Genomic DNA, 15603 nt, shown 5'->3' on the forward strand with positions numbered 1-15603 from the left:
AAGAGATATATCTATATATCTGTATCTATATAACATAAGATTAACCATTTAACTGATTTTAAATATTCAGTGGCATTAAGTACATTTTACAGCCTAGTTTACCATCCATGTTCACCACCCAACTCCAGACCTTTTTCATCATCCCAAACTGAAACTGTACCTATTAAACAATAATTCCTCATTCCCTCTGTCCCCACAGCCCCTGGTAACCACCATTTTGTTTTCTGTCTTCATGAATTTATCTATTCTAGCTAAGTCATTTAAGTAGAATTGTACAGTATTTGTTTTTTTGTGTCTGACCTATTTCACTGAGCATAATGTCCTCGAGGTTTATCCATGCTGTAGTGGGTGAACGGGCCATCCTTCCTTTTTAAGGCTGAATAATATCCCATTGTATGTACATAGCACATTCTGTCCATTCATTTGTTGATGGACACTTAGGTGACTTCCACCTCTTGATTATTTGAATAATGCTGTTATGAACATGGGTATACAAATATCTATTCAAAACTCTGCTTTCGGTTCTTTTGGGTATCTACTCAGAAGTGGAATTGCTGAATCATGTGATAATTCTTCATTTAATTTTGTGAGGAATCACCATACTCTATTTCACAGTGGCTGTATCATTTTTTTTTTTTGATTTTATTTATTTATCCATGAGACACAGAGAGATGCAGAGAGAAGGGCAGAAACACAAGCAGAGGGAGAAGCAGGCTCCATGCAGGGATCCTGACATGGGACTTGATCCTGGGTCTCTGTATCATTTTATATTCTTACTAGCAAGTAAGTTGGCTTTATTAACCCCAACTTTTCTTCCTTTAGGAGTTCTGTTTTATTTTAAACGCTGCTTAACTTGGTCTTCTGCCTGTAAAAGGAAGATTCTCTAATTTCTTTTGAGAGACTCTGGTCATCTCTGGAAAACCACTGCCCTCCATTCCATTGAGCCAGTCTGGTTGCTTCCACTCCTATTTTGTCACTCCATGTTTATACCAGCTGTTCAGAGCACCCCACAGGGACGACTCACCTCCCTAATATTCTAGCACCAACATGGAGACACCTGTGTAACTTTGTGTTCTCCACTTTTTTTTTTAAGATTTTATTTATTTATTCATGAGAGACACAGGAGAGAGAGGCAGAGACACAGGCAGAGGGAGAAGCAGGCTCCGTGCAGGGAGCCCTATGCCGGACTCGATCCTGGGACTCCAGGATCACATGCTAAACCTCTGAGCCACCCAGGGATCCCCTGTGTTCTCCACTTTTGAGAACATTTAAATACTAGTTGGCAGGAGACTTGGCTCAAGTATTTTATGTAGTTATGAGTTTAGAGATACATTTTTAACAAAATTAGTTTGTTTTGCCAAGCTGTTGGTGGGGTGTGTGTGTGTGTCTAAAACTCCCGTCTGTGCCATTGCCCCTACTCCCACCTGCCATCTCTCTTCATCTCAAGGTAACTGGTAGCGGCATTTCCAAGTGTTTTGAGGTGGGGATGTTAAATGATGGATAAATTTAGATATGATATAAGTCTCCCTTCTCTCTGACAGACTCGAGGTTTATGTTCCTGAAACATACAATGGTAGGAGAGTTCACTTTTTCCTTATTTTTAAAAAGATCCTTACATATGTAATAACACTTCCTTAATTTCCCTTACTTAAAAAAACAAAAAACAAACGTTTTCTAATGGTCATTGCTTAAAACCTCCACTCCTTCTTCACCAACTATCTTAACTTCCTTTTCTTGTTCCACAAAACTCCCTTTTCTCTTTTTGAATAATCTTTTTACCAATATAAGTAACTTGTAATTTGAGTTTATTAGATCTTAAAGTCTCACATGCTTGAGTTTTGTGTAAGAAATGCTGAAATTTTTAGAAGAACTACCTCACTTTATAACAGGGAAGAAAAAAAAATAATTTGGGGCAAAAGATGGAGGAGACAAACCTTATTGGGCATGTGGTATATACCAGGCCCCATGCTAGACGCTACTTAACTTTGACTATACTGATTGAATATAAATATATAAGGAGTTGACAGGCAAACTTAGATAAGGTTTCTTTGTTCAGCAGAATTCACTGCACTGAGAAATGTACTGTGGACTGTCAGGGATGAAAATAAGCTCTTCTTATGGACTGGACACCCTAATGGCGCTTAAATAGAATGTGATGTATCATTATTATGCAAGATTTTTATTTCAGCCACTATAGAATGGAAAGAATTCCACTGCCTTCCTGGCCTCCTAAGGTAGGACCCAAGGTCTGACCTAGGTAAAAGACTTCTCTCTGTTGGAGATACAATATTCTAGTTTGTAGTTTTAGATTTTTTAGGTGTTACTTCAGATTCTAATTTATGCACACTTTTTTTGAGAGAGTATGAAGCGAATCTACTAGTCAAACTAATTTGACCTTCAGAACATCCTTAAAACAGACAGTTGGCAAGGAGAGAGCTGCAAATGGGAGTGGCAGCTTTAGATGGATATGTTCTGGGGCAGGGGCTCAAAGCTTGAGACCTATTTGCTGGTGGTCTCTGTGGCGAAATGGCTGAGGTTTGTCATGACCACTGGGTGGGGCAGGAAGTTTAGTTTACCCTAAACTTACTGTGTGCAGGCTTTCTGGTGGTTTGTATATAGCACGGAGCCTTTTTCCTAGGTTAAAATGCGCACCCTGAGGGCAGCCCCAGGTACCTCCCATGGTCTGTGGTTTGTGTATTCCTGTGAAGTGGGGTCAGAGCAGAAATCCAAATTATAAATTCATAAGCAAGGTGGCTGTTTTGAGCTATTCAGTAAGTTCTTTGTGAAGTATAAAACAATAGTTGCTGACACCTGCACCCCTCTCCCGTTTTTAGTAACAGCGTTATAGAGATATAAATTCACTGTTGGGGCCACTCCACAGAAGCAGGATGGGCCCTCTCCTTGCCCCCTTATATCCCACATTTGCTTTGGATGTTGTGACGAGGAAGGTGGTGTGAGGAGGTTCATTACTCATGTAGTGAAGCTCTCTGAGGAGAGCAGGGCAGCTCCTAAGCAGGTCCTGATCCTGGTTTGAGATTTCTGTAGTGGTTAGCAGGTGGGGACAGAGTGAGGGTTTGAATTTCCTCCTGGGACAAAGGAGGGAGCCACCTGGAACTTCCTTTCAGTTTGGCCAGATGTGGAACACAAGGGAAAAGAAGAGGGGAAAAGCTTAAAGCTGTTAGTAGTAAGACATCAATAGTAGAGTCAGGCTATTTATTCACAAACCATAGAACTCACCTGTTTAAAGTGTTCAATCCAGTGTTTTTTAGTATATCCACAGACTATATACTGTGCATAGATAGCATATATGTTAGAAACACTGTCCAATTTCTGAACATTTTCATTACTCCTAAAAGAAGTACTGTGCTCACTAGCAATCACTCCCTATTCCCTGGCAACCACTAATCTACCTTCTATCTCTATGGATTTGCCTATTCTGGACTTTCCATTTAAATAGAATCCTATAATATGAGGTCTTTTTGTAACTGGCTTCTTTCATTCTGCATAACATTTTCCAGGTTCATCCATATTGTAGCACACATCATTACTTCATTCCTTTCTATAGCTTAAAAATATGACATCATGTAGACATACCATCCCAGTTTGTCATATTAAAAGATGATTGATGAACACATGAGGGTGAGGTGGTGATAGGAGAGTTGGGTACCATTATTAGGGGAGGAAGGACATGGGTTTGGAGCTCAAGATAGAGACAGGGGTGGACATCTAGCCTTGGGAATTGTGAAAATTAGAGGTCACATTTAAAGATGAGAGAGTAACTGTGATCTCCAAATTGAAATACATACCTGTAGGTAGTTGAACTGGTTGCCAATAGATATCATCCATCTCCATGTCCTCTGATGGAATTCATGGAAGTTATCCTTGTAAACTAATCCCAGATCATTCTGATGCAGAAAAATCAGTGAAACCAAATACACATTTGAATGATTCATTTTGTCATGCTTCTATTAGCATGAAACTCATTTTTGGTTTTATTGAATCCTTTGCTCTAAATATTTTCTGTTGTTTTCTTTGCCCACTAATTTTGTTGGTTGGAAAATGATTAATATTTGAAATTGATATAAGTTGCTCAAATGCTTATTAGTAGCTCCCTAGGAAACATTTATTTTTCCTCTGAATGATTGTTAGGAAATTGTTCTATTCTGTCCCATTGTTTTAAATATTACCTTGAGAGTTTTAAAAGTAATTCAAATAGAATATACTAGCAGCATCACATTTTGCTTGGTTATCATTTATAATCCTTTGTAAAGTTCAAACATAATCTTTTGTATCTTAAATGATATTTCCTGGCTTCTGCATCCAGGATGTCTAAAACAGGTAGTAACAATAATAAATTACGTTTAAATTTTTAGGTGCTATCTTTATTGATATTCAGTGAGCTATTATTTTTTAAGTTGTTTTCCTTGCAGTACAGAAGTTAAGATAGATGGTGAACATTTGGAATTCTCAAGACAGATAATTTAACCCATGTGTCTGGTGTTTTATAGTCTACAATATTGTGTTTCTGTGTAGATGAGTTTCCATGTTATTTATCTGCCAGCATTGTGATGTTACATGAAGACTTGGCTTTTCTGATGTCAGGATTTTGGTGTAATCTTGAACAGTGTAGCTCTGTTTTAACAGAGTTGCTCTTCTGAAGCTGAGTGCTCTAGACCACAGATTATTTTTTCCTGTGGCCAGTATCTTTACTCCTTTGATCTCTGTGGCTGTTAGATAAACCTTGCATAAAAATGCAGGAGAAAGTAGAAGCCTAGGTTTTTGCTTATCTCTGGGGCCTAATAGATATACTAGCCATAAAACCCAGAAATTTGGGATTATGTGACTATTTAGTATTCTCTAAAGATCTGCTTTTGTTACATTATATAGGTTTCTGTTACAAACTCAGGTACTCAGTCATTATAATTCACTCTAACTTTGAAATCTGTAGATAGAAAATGAAAACCATCTGTTGCCTTGTGAAATAAGGAAGAATTCAGAACAGATCTTAAAAGAGCAGTAACTTTTCTCTAGATACATATTGTGGGTGGGAGGGGTTTTCCTGTGTTCATCATAGTCATTTTACATAATTTACTTTTCATTTTTTAGAAGGAAAATGCAAGAGTCAGCTTAGTATTGTGTCAGTGACATGCTTTCCTATGAGCCATCACCAAAGACACCCAGAGGTAGTATAGTGTTACTGAGTTCATTCTGCAGTGGAAGGACCTGGATTACTTATGCATCTCAAATAATAACCTTGTTGACTGTGGGATTTCAGCGTGTGTTTACCATCACGTGCTAGAGCCCTGCTTCAGAAGGTGTATGTCCTAGCCTGATCGGGTAGCGCTTTGTGCATGTTCTCATTTGCATCTTTGGGTACCAGAGATGGGAGAATCGTATTAAGCAGTGCAAACTTGCTAGCCCTCTCTCTGGCAGAGTGGAAGTGGGCAGAAGTCAAGATTGACACAGCAATTTTGTGTTCCCTTGTGATTTGCTGTCAGCAAGCTGTTACCCACACATGCAAAAGGTTGTTTGAAGTGGGCTTATCCATGTTTCCATAGCAGCAGTCATCTTAGTGATTTCTCTCATTTTGGGGCTCCCCCCCTTTTGCTTCTCTGTTCCTCTCGGATGCAAGATTAAACAAACAGCATATTTAGGTCAAGGAAAGAGATGTTTGCTAATATAGATGCTGGGCTAAGCATTCTGGGAGAGTGATTCCTTGCAGCAGATGAACATTCTTTGTGCGTTCCAGCAGCATCTGCAGCAGGGTGGCTGTCTGGCACCATTTTTTCATTTTGGGCAGGTTCTGAGATTCAGAACAATCCTAAGCAAATCACAGGAGCCGGCAGTTTTCCAGTCACCACATGTAAATCTCTGCTTATTTGTTCTTTGGTATTAATAGGGAAGCGATCTACTGGAAAAATGATACTTTAAAGATTTTGGTGCATCCGAGGTGTGTCATCTGGTTTTTGCACCACCCCTCCTGTTTGAGCCTGGATTTTTTTTTTTTTGTCAGGCAGTTGAGCAGGAGCAGATTCTAGTGCAACAGCTCAGAGCTTCCCTTCTGTTCTGGTGCCGGCACTGCCTGTCATGAAGATGGTACAGTGGGAGCCTGCTCAGAAGAGCCAAGGAAGATGATGTGGAAATGGAGCAGAGATTGCTAGAGATCTGAACATCCACACCTTGGGGATGGGTTGCACTACTAGTGTAATTCTGTTTAAAGGCATCCGCACCGTTTTTGAAAGAAACTGTGCTTATATGTGCAAACAGCAAGGAGAGAATAATGCCCTTGAATATACGGCATACCATTGGACAAAAGAAGATTCAGAACTATTAATCTCCTCCTGTCTGGTAAATGCTGTCTTGCTTCATTAACAAGTAGTTTGGTGATGTTAGAATAAACTTATCTTGACTTATTAAGTAAATGTATTTATTTACTTCAGTATGCTGATATGTCTCTAGCCTGGGTGAATAAATGGGTTAATTAAGTGGCCTTAAGTTTAATTTTGAGGTGCCTGTGTGTATGTGTGAGAGTACCATGCATGGTATTCACCAAAGCTTAAATATGTATAGAGAGAAGCTGGAGTACGATAATTGATTACAGATTAGTTTTCTAAGTTACCTTTATGAGCTTACACGTTCTTGGTATAGTCTCAGAAATAACATATGGCAAAGTATGTATTTAGGGTATTCTAGATTGAACCCTCTGCTAGTGATAGTGAATTATTCAGTTCCTTTACATCTCGGTCTTTTCCTTGGCGAAATTGTCTTAAAAATGGCTTGTGGTCAGTCCTCCCATTTAGAGGGAGGAATTTAAAGGGAGCATGAAAAAAACTGTAATGAGGGTGAGAAAAATATTCATAGTTATATTATTTTAAATCTGACGATTTATAATGTTTTGGAGTGAAGGCTGTTGAGAGTAAAAGGAAGCTTAGTTGACACTTGTGTGTTCTTTCCTCCCCTTACGAGGCACGAGGAGGTGTCGGGTCACAGATGGGTGTGCTTCTCCATGGCCTTCTCACAAATACCAGGCTCGTGAGGAAGCTGCATATGGGTCTCCTCTTTCCTCAGGATGCCTTGCCATTTCTCCTTCTGTTCTTATCACAGTTTTTTTTTTTTTTTTTTTGTCAAAACGAGTGAGAATAACACACGTGGGAGTTTCTGCGTGTGAGTCTGGCCAGCAGCCACTGGGTATGGTGAGGGCGAGGTGTGTGGAAACCCCGAATCCGTTCCTGGTCATTAGGCTGCCATCTGACACGGAGAGGGAGTGCCAGCAGGCCACATGCACCTCGGGATCAGATCAGGTCGCCCCAGCCTTGCCGGCACCCAGGAGAGGATGCATTTTGTAGAGGGTCTTATGTGACATTAGCTCTCAAAACACTCTGGAGGAAGGGAAAGAGAGCATCATTTGAGCATCCGAATGCATTTTGGAAGGCAGTATTATGTGTGGGTTTGGAACTTAAGTGAGGCTGTTTTAACTATTAAATATTTTAAACTCTAATGTATTTTGGAATATGCTTTTGAGAACAACTGGTATCAGAGAGTAGAAGGACTAGCTCATTACAGAGTCTGCCCCATTAGGTATAATCCATAACCCTGACAGCCTGAGGGCTGCTTGGCCAGGAATGGCAACACCTCTCTCATGCTGCCAGCTTCTCCCTCAGGTCTCATGGACCTGTCTTGGGTTAGCCCATCTTTGATAGACTCTGCTTGTTTTTTTTTTTTTTTCTTTTGTGGCACGAGAGAGTAATAACCTTCCAGGGGCTTTGTTGGCATGCTGGGACAGGATTTTGAAGCACTGCTTCTGTGTGTTGGGTCAGGTGCTCTCTGCCCACCACCCTTGCTTGCACCAGTAGACCGAGAAAGACGTGACTGTGCATATATGTGGCTGCGCTGCTGTGGGTAGGAAGATGCACCCTCTCCCTCCAAACTGCTCTCTCTGCTTCTGTCCTTGACCCTTGACCCTTTCCTTACTGGCAGACAGTGGTCCTTTGAGAAGAAAAGTCTGATGGTCACGCCTCTACTTAGAGTCACATCCAGAATCCTTCCTGTGGCCTCCAGGTCCATCCCTACACACCTGCTGCCCTTGCTTCTCCTGGCCACTCCTCTTTGCTTCTCGCTCTCTTCTTATTCATCACTTCCCTTGTTCTCTCCTGCTGGACAAATGCAGCCAGGCATTTACCTGGTTCATCCCTGGACTCCTGCAGGGCTTGCTCCTGATTTCCCTTTCTCACTGAGGCTTCTTTGACCACTGCTGTAATCTTGTAGCACCCAAGCACAGCCTTCTCTGAATCCCTGGCTTCCTAATAATTATTTTCACCTGAGATAGTTAGTCACGCATAGTAATAGTAGTTAATAGTGTTATTTACCATCCTTAGCAAGAATAAACTTCCATTTTTTAAAAAAAATTTGAACTTTTTATATAAAAATCATTTTAGACAGAATAAAATACCAAAAATAGAGCAGAGGGCCCATATTTCCTTCACAAAGCTTTCCCTAATTTTAACAAATGACAGAACCAAAAAGAATAAGCTTTCTGATGGCCGGGATTTTTGTCTGTTTTATTTGCCGTTCTGCCCCAACAGCTGGAACAGTGTGTGAGTTGTAGTAAGTGCTAAGTTAATAAGTGAATTCTGATAAAATGGTTTTATGGTCCTGAACTTTGAACTTGGAGAAGCTGTCGAGAATTTAGATTATAGTCATTTATCCTAAAACCAAAGTCTTTTTTCCAAACATTTTTATAGTTTCCCCTCAAACAATAACTGGGTCATTTTCAGTAATCTCCACTAGAGTTATACTTTTCAACCCTTCTGTCCTGGAGCTGTGCCAAGAAGTTATGTGATTCAAGGCCAAACCTTCCCTGGGTTTGCTGTGGTTATGACTGACAATTGATGATACTGTCCTTGAACAGTATCCAGACTAGCTCTGTTGAAACCTGTCCCATGGCATTGGCATTTGAGGGCCTTCTCATCCTTTGGTGTGAGCCAGCCAAACCCTATCTTAAGGGAATCCTGCCCAGTGGTACCTCCCATGACCCCCCTCTGTGCAAAGGTAGGTTGACCTGCTCTTCAGGCAGATGTGGGCCTGTCAGGCTCCTCCACCTTAGTTAGTAGGGTGGCTACCCTACTCGTGGCTCTGCGTTAACTGTTGGCAGGTCAGAGCTGTATTCACCTGCGCCTTAGAGTATAACCCCCACTCTGGCCATGCAGTGCATACTAAATCTTGTGGAGGAAAAGGAGTAATATTCATGAAGATTAGGGCTTAAGGCCACCCAGTCTTTGAGAGACTCTAAATATCCCAGGTATCTGTCCATGTATCTGAAACCCACATGGAGGGGCACCGGGGTGGTTCAGTGGTTGAGCATCTGCTTTTGGCTCAGGTCATGATCCTGGGATTGAGTCCTGCATCAGGATCCCCTCAGGGAGCCTGCTTCTCCCTCTGCCTGTGTCTCTGCCTCTCTCTGTGTGTCTCTCATGAATAAATAAATAAAATCTTAAAAAAAGAAAAGAAAAATCCACATGGGTGGACTGCTTCATTCTGGCATCAGCAGAATTGCTCCTGAGCTAAGCTTTGTGTTTTTCTCTTGGCTAAACTGAAGGGCATCATAAGAAACATCCTTATGAAAGTGATGTCTGCTTGAGGGTTTTGTTGAGGACATTGCTCCTTTGCTTTTGGATCAGCCGGAGGCATTGCGGTGTAGTGGTTAAGAGTGCCGAGCAGCTGGCTGGCTCAGTTGGCCTAGTGTGCGACTCCTGATCTTAGGGTTGTAAGTTTGAGACCCATGTTGGGTGTAGAGATTACTTAAAAATAAAATCTTAAAAAATAAAACCCTGCAGGGCTTGATCCCAAATCCACAACTTGCTAACTGTGTGACTTTGGGCAATTTACTTAACTGCTTTGTTCTTCAGTTTCATTATTAATGAATAGTGAAATGGATCTGCCTTTAATGAAATGCAGATAATAATGATACTTTCCTCATAGGGTAATTAAATGAATGAATATGTCTAAAGTCCTTAGGATAGTGTTTTATATATAAGTTAGTGCTAATTGTTAGCTATTATCATAATTATTTCTATTTTTTTAGTGTTCTCTTTATGAGGGGCCCTGGAAGTAGACTTTTTCTCTCCATACTCCTAATGGTTGTGCTTTTCTGAAGAACTACTCTGTTTGTATTTTATTTTATTTTTTTTTCTGTTTGTATTTTATATACATTAAGATTCATGTAACTGATCCCAGCCACTTTTTCAGTTGACTGTTAAAGAAAGCTTAGATTTACACATGTGACCCAGTTCTAATAGATATTTAGGCTATTTCAAAGTGATTTTTAAATGATTTACTTATTTGAGAGAGAGAGAGAGGGAGGGAGTGGGGAGAGGGGCAGAGGGAGAGTCTCAAGCAGATGCCTGGCTGAGCAGGGAGCCCTATATGGGGCTCCATCTCAGGACCCTGAGATCATGACCTGAGCAGAAACCAAGAATCGGATGCTTAACCGACTGAGCCACCCAGATGCTCCACTGATTTTTCTTCTTATTGCTCTTAAACTTTGCTTCTTACTTTCCTCTATTACTATTTTATAGCTCTTTCTCATCCACTTATTAAATACTTTTTATCTTGTTTTGTATGTATTTATGTAAATCACTTTAAATCATTTTGCACAAGGCAGAGTATAGATTAATAAACTAATAGAGAACTTCAGAGTGAAGAAAAAGCATTTGTATGATCATTAAGGTTGTCTCTGAACCAAAAATCAGATGTGTCTAGTGCAAAGTTTAGCTTTGCAAGGCTGCAGCTGTGGGATCTTGTATAGGAAGGTTCTTTTTATATCTAAGTGGCATGAATCAGCTCCGTGGTGGATAGGATACTGGGAAATGGGCTTATCTGACATCTGGGGCCAACTGAATTTCAATTATACCATACCTAAATTTTGACCAGTAATCCTACCACAGTGGAGGGGCAAGGCTGAGTTAGGATGGTCTCTATTTCCCAAGTATAGATTTTTCTTAACATCTCCCTTTTCTAAGTAGTTGAAAATATTAGTTCAGCTGATTCCAGAAACAACCTTGAATGCTTCTGTGTGCTGAGCTCTGGGCGTACAGAAGTGAGGAGGATGCTCAAGGCCCCATCAAGGAAGGGCCAGCAGAACTCACAGGGCCTGTCAGAGGGCATGAATGCACAGTTTAGCCCTGTCACCTTCCGTGAGCATGAGCTGACATCATATACCTGTAAATCCCCTTTTTCCTTGTCTGTGAGGGTTTGCGATGGGCCCAGCTTTCTTGAGCAGGACTTGACCTAGTTTTACTCAAGCCAGTAATATAATATTCCCCTCTCTTACCATGTCTGTGGAAGACGTGAGGAGCTGTGGGGTATTTCTTTCTGCACCATTCTGTCTTTCACCTATTGTAAAGGGAGTGGAAGAAATTGCTCACTTCTAGCCCTGATGGCAGCTAGGACCCTGTCAGCAGCCTCATGGCAAGCAGTCATGAAGGCAGACTGTTGGAAGTCACAAGGGGAGGAAACAAACTTTCTGTCTTTAATTTTTTTTTTAAAGATTTTATTTATTATTTTGACACAGAAGGAGCACAAGTAGGGAGAGGAGCAGAGGGAGAGGAAGAAGCAGACTCCCTGCTGAGGAGGGAGCCTGACTTAGGGCTCTGAGATCATGGCCTGAGCCCAAGGCAGATGCTCAACCGACTGAGCCACCCTGAGCACCCCAGTCTTCCATTTCTTTTGTGATGTGATGGGGTAATAAGGGATAATTTTACCCATTGTAAATTAATATTTAATTTTTTTGCCTCCTTAAAGCTGTGAAGTTTTTCATTCTTTTTAATTATAAGATTTGCTGCATGTCTTCAATTTGTTCTCAGCCTTTATTACAGTATAGAATTTTATCAGACGACTGTAGTCACTCCAGGCTCAATAGTCCTTCTGAATAGAAGACACCTATTGTCATATGTGCACTTTGCAGAGGGAATAGAGTTGGAAGGCAATATGCTGTCTGGCTTATAAGAGCCTGCAGTCCTGCTTGTGCATGTCTGTATGTCTGTTTGGAGGTAAGGATGGGGACGAAGGGAGAGGACATAAGTGATGAATCTGTAACAAGTGATAAGTGAAAAATTGTTTAATACCTGTCAGGTTGACACAGAGGGGAAAGTGAAGGCTGGATCTTGATTATTTTAGGTGTGCCCTCATAACTTTTTCTTGCACTGTTGAGAACTGTCTTGAGGTATAAGAAAGCAGAAACCTGCGTGGCTGCCTTCTGGAACACTCCTCTGGTTCTGGGTCTGATCACTGGACTGTGGCTTTTGATAGGCTCTGTTTTCCATTTTATTTCTAATATCCTTCCTAATGATGCCCAGTGGGTTTTGTTTTTGTTGCCTATTTGGATCACAGCAGTAAATTGGAGATGTTTTCAAGGAATAGTCAAGTCTGCTTTGATTCCTAGATCCATTTCCTGCATCTTGAGATTGCACTGCTTCGTTGAGGCTGCTTTTTGTAAGTGCAGCCAGCATGACTAGCATGGAAGAGTATTTATTGCACCTTTCCCCAATGCTTTATTAAAGTTTCCCATATTATTAATATGTATTAAATTTCAAACAGGTGATTAACATTCATTGTAGATGCTAAGCATGCTGTGTTCAGTTCATAGAGGTAACCACCGATTTAAACATTTTGAGACAAAACCTGGAATTTCATCCATCCAGAGCATTTGTTCATAAAAAATATGTAATTGTTTTGAGTTGCTGTGGACTAAATTGTGTCCCTGTCAAAATTCATATGTCGAAGCCCTAGCCCCCCAATGTGACCGCATCTGGAGTTGCGGTCTTTTAGGAAGTAACCGAGTTAAATGGAATCCTAAAGGTGGGGCCTCCATCTAATAGGGCTATGATCTTACAAGAAGAGTAAGAAACTCCTAACTCTCTTGCCAGGTGAGCACACAGCAAGAAGGCAAACTGTCTGCCGCAAGCCAGGGCAAAGGTCTTCACCAGGTACTGACCTTGCTGGCATCCTAACATTAGACTTCAGCTTCCAGAACTGTGAGAAAATAAATTTCTGTTGTTAAGCCACCTGGTCTGTGGTATTTCTGTTGTTAAGCCACCTGGTCTGTGGTATTTTGTTAGGGCAGCCCAAGGTAATACATAAGTATAATAAGCATGTTATTTTGTTATATACTCTATAACTAGCTTTAAATCATCTCCACAATATATCACAAATATCTTTCCATGTTAATAAGTATACATTTATGTCTCAGTGGCATCATTTCATTGTATGGATGTATCTTGGTCCATTTCAGGCTGCTATAACAAAATGCCATAGACTGGATATCTTATAAATAAAAACATTTATTTCTCACAGTTCTGGAGGCTGAAAAGTCCAAGAGTCAGGCATCCACAGATTTGTTATCTGGTGAGGATCCATTTCCTGGCTCCTTGAGAGAGATCTCATGTAACTTCACATGGAGAGATCTCATGTAACTTCACCACTGGATATCTGTGGGGTCTCTTTTAAAAGAGCACCTTAATCTCTTACAGATTATAAAAGGGCTTCATGAGGGCTCCACTCTCACCTCCGAAAGCCCTCACCTCCACATACCATCTCATCAGGAATTAGGTTTCAACCTATGCATTTTGAGAGGACACAAACATTCACATTGTGATATGTGACATTTTGTTTAATGTGTAACCACTGTTTCACTATTCTGTTTTTCTTTGCTATTCTGTTTTTTTCTATCCTTGCCTATATGCTTTAAACATTTGTCAAACTGATTTTTAGACCTGGATTAGCCAGGTCAAAGTATATTTGCTTTTTAAAGAATTTGGTTATATGTTTAGCCAGATTGCCCTCCAGAAAGTTTATTTTGAGATTTTTTAAAAGTTGAAGACAAGAAAATTTGTTTTCTCTCCTTGTGATTTCAAGATGTCTGCCTTCCTTGCTGCTCTTTGTTAAGCTGTTGATGGCGTTATCTATGAACAGAGTAACATTGCCTTAGATTGCTGTATACTTAGGCCAATAACATGGTTAAAACAGGGTTCAAATTAGCATTAATTTTGCCTTGACTGCTGGAAGCATGACCACTAACATTTTTAAATATCCCAGGAGAATTCTGAAATGTTCCATTGTGGGGGCTGGAATGTGTTTGTTCTGGGAGGTCTTCACCCTTTTAGAGTTGGTAGCTATTTCTTAGATATTAAAGAAGAAAGCAGCAGAAATACTGAGTAGAAACAGATGAGTAAAGCTATTATTGCTTTTGTTCAAGTCTTACTTTTTAGATATTCAAAGTAGCTGATTTATGTTTCTCCCACAGACTTAGTGAGAAGCAACATCTCTTTTGCTTTTTAAAAGTAACATTGTCTTTCATATTTAGAACATAGAATTATTAGAGAAAATTTAGAGACTATAGAGGAGGATATAGAGGAAAATTAAAATCAACCACATTCCCACAACCTAGAAATAATTACAGCTTATAACAGGTGGTGAGTGTTTTCTAGTATTTTCTCTGCTTATGCAAATATAAAAATGGTATAATATTTCATAAATAATTCCTGATGCCTTTTTTTTTTAAAGTTTTTTTTTTTTTTAAAAGTAATCTCCACACTCAATGTGGGTCTCCAAACTCTGAGATCAAGAGTCGCATGCTGCACCAACGGAGCCAACCAGGCACCCTTCCCACTTACTTTCTTATGTCCATTGTCTTATGCCCATAACGTTCCACTAAAACACTAGTATGTACATGTGCATAATATTCTGTTGTAATGTATCTCCTAGAATTTATTTAAATACTTCTTTGTTTCCAGGCACTTAGGTTATTATACATTAAATTTATGTAGGACATCTTTACTCAAAAATCTTTCTACGGATCTTTAATATTTTCAGAGGCTAGATTCATGAACATGCACTTTACTAAGGCAAGAATGAATTTTTAAAAGTTCCTTTAAGGCATATTGTTTTATTGCTTGATGATTGATCCCATTTACATTCCAGCAGCAGTAAATATTCATTTTTTTTTTTTAAGATTTTATTAGAGAGGGAGAACATGAGTGTGTGTGTGTGTGGGGTGGGGTGGGGTGGGGACTTGGCAGAGGGGAAGGGTCAACCAGACTCCATACTGAGTGGGGAGCCCCGTGCAGGGCTCCATCTCACTACCCCAACATGACTGAAGCTGAAATCAAGAGTTGGATGTTGACCTGACTGAGCTACTCAGGCACCCCCCAGTCTTGTTTTATAAATGATTGCCACCATCATTTTTTGCCATTTTGAGAAACAAAGATACAACTTTCAAGCTCCAAATCTTTTGTCATATCTATTTCAAGTATTTCTCCATTTTGTCATTTGCCTTTTGATTATGTTCTTTATAGTACTTGTGTTACTAACAGGAGTTTAAATGTATGCGATAAGTGTTATTATCTTTTCCTGTGATTTTTCCCATTGCTTTTATGCTTAGAAATTGTTGCTTATCTCAAATCAGATATTCATCAATATTTTCTTTTGGAATTATTTACTTGTTTACTCTTTGGCTTTTTTGTCTGAGGGTCCTGTCACCTGTTTTTATAAACAAAGTTTTATTGGCATAGCCACACTTATTTGTTCATATGGATGACTGTTTTCACA

General features: G+C 40.0%; 1 protein-coding gene across 22 annotated transcripts in view; it reads left to right on the forward strand.

The window, feature by feature from the left end:
* The window catches only part of DOCK9 (dedicator of cytokinesis 9), a 279512-nt gene that overhangs the window by 59962 nt on the left and 203947 nt on the right, over positions 1-15603 (forward strand). For 3 of the 22 annotated variants that reach the window (XM_077855099.1, XM_077855108.1, XM_077855113.1), the window contains exon 1: positions 6006-6348. The exons of 6 other annotated variants lie outside the window; for them this stretch is intronic. In XM_077855099.1, the coding sequence (XP_077711225.1) occupies positions 6187-6348 (162 nt within the window). In that variant the 5' untranslated portion in view covers positions 6006-6186. Of the gene's footprint in view, positions 1-6004; positions 6349-15603 lie in introns of those variants that run through there. 13 more of the 22 variants (XM_077855104.1, XM_077855102.1, XM_077855110.1 and 10 more) reach the window with 7 other exon arrangements.

Source organism: Canis aureus, chromosome 17 (assembly GCF_053574225.1).
Source record: "Canis aureus isolate CA01 chromosome 17, VMU_Caureus_v.1.0, whole genome shotgun sequence".
Lineage (NCBI taxonomy): Eukaryota > Metazoa > Chordata > Mammalia > Carnivora > Canidae > Canis > Canis aureus.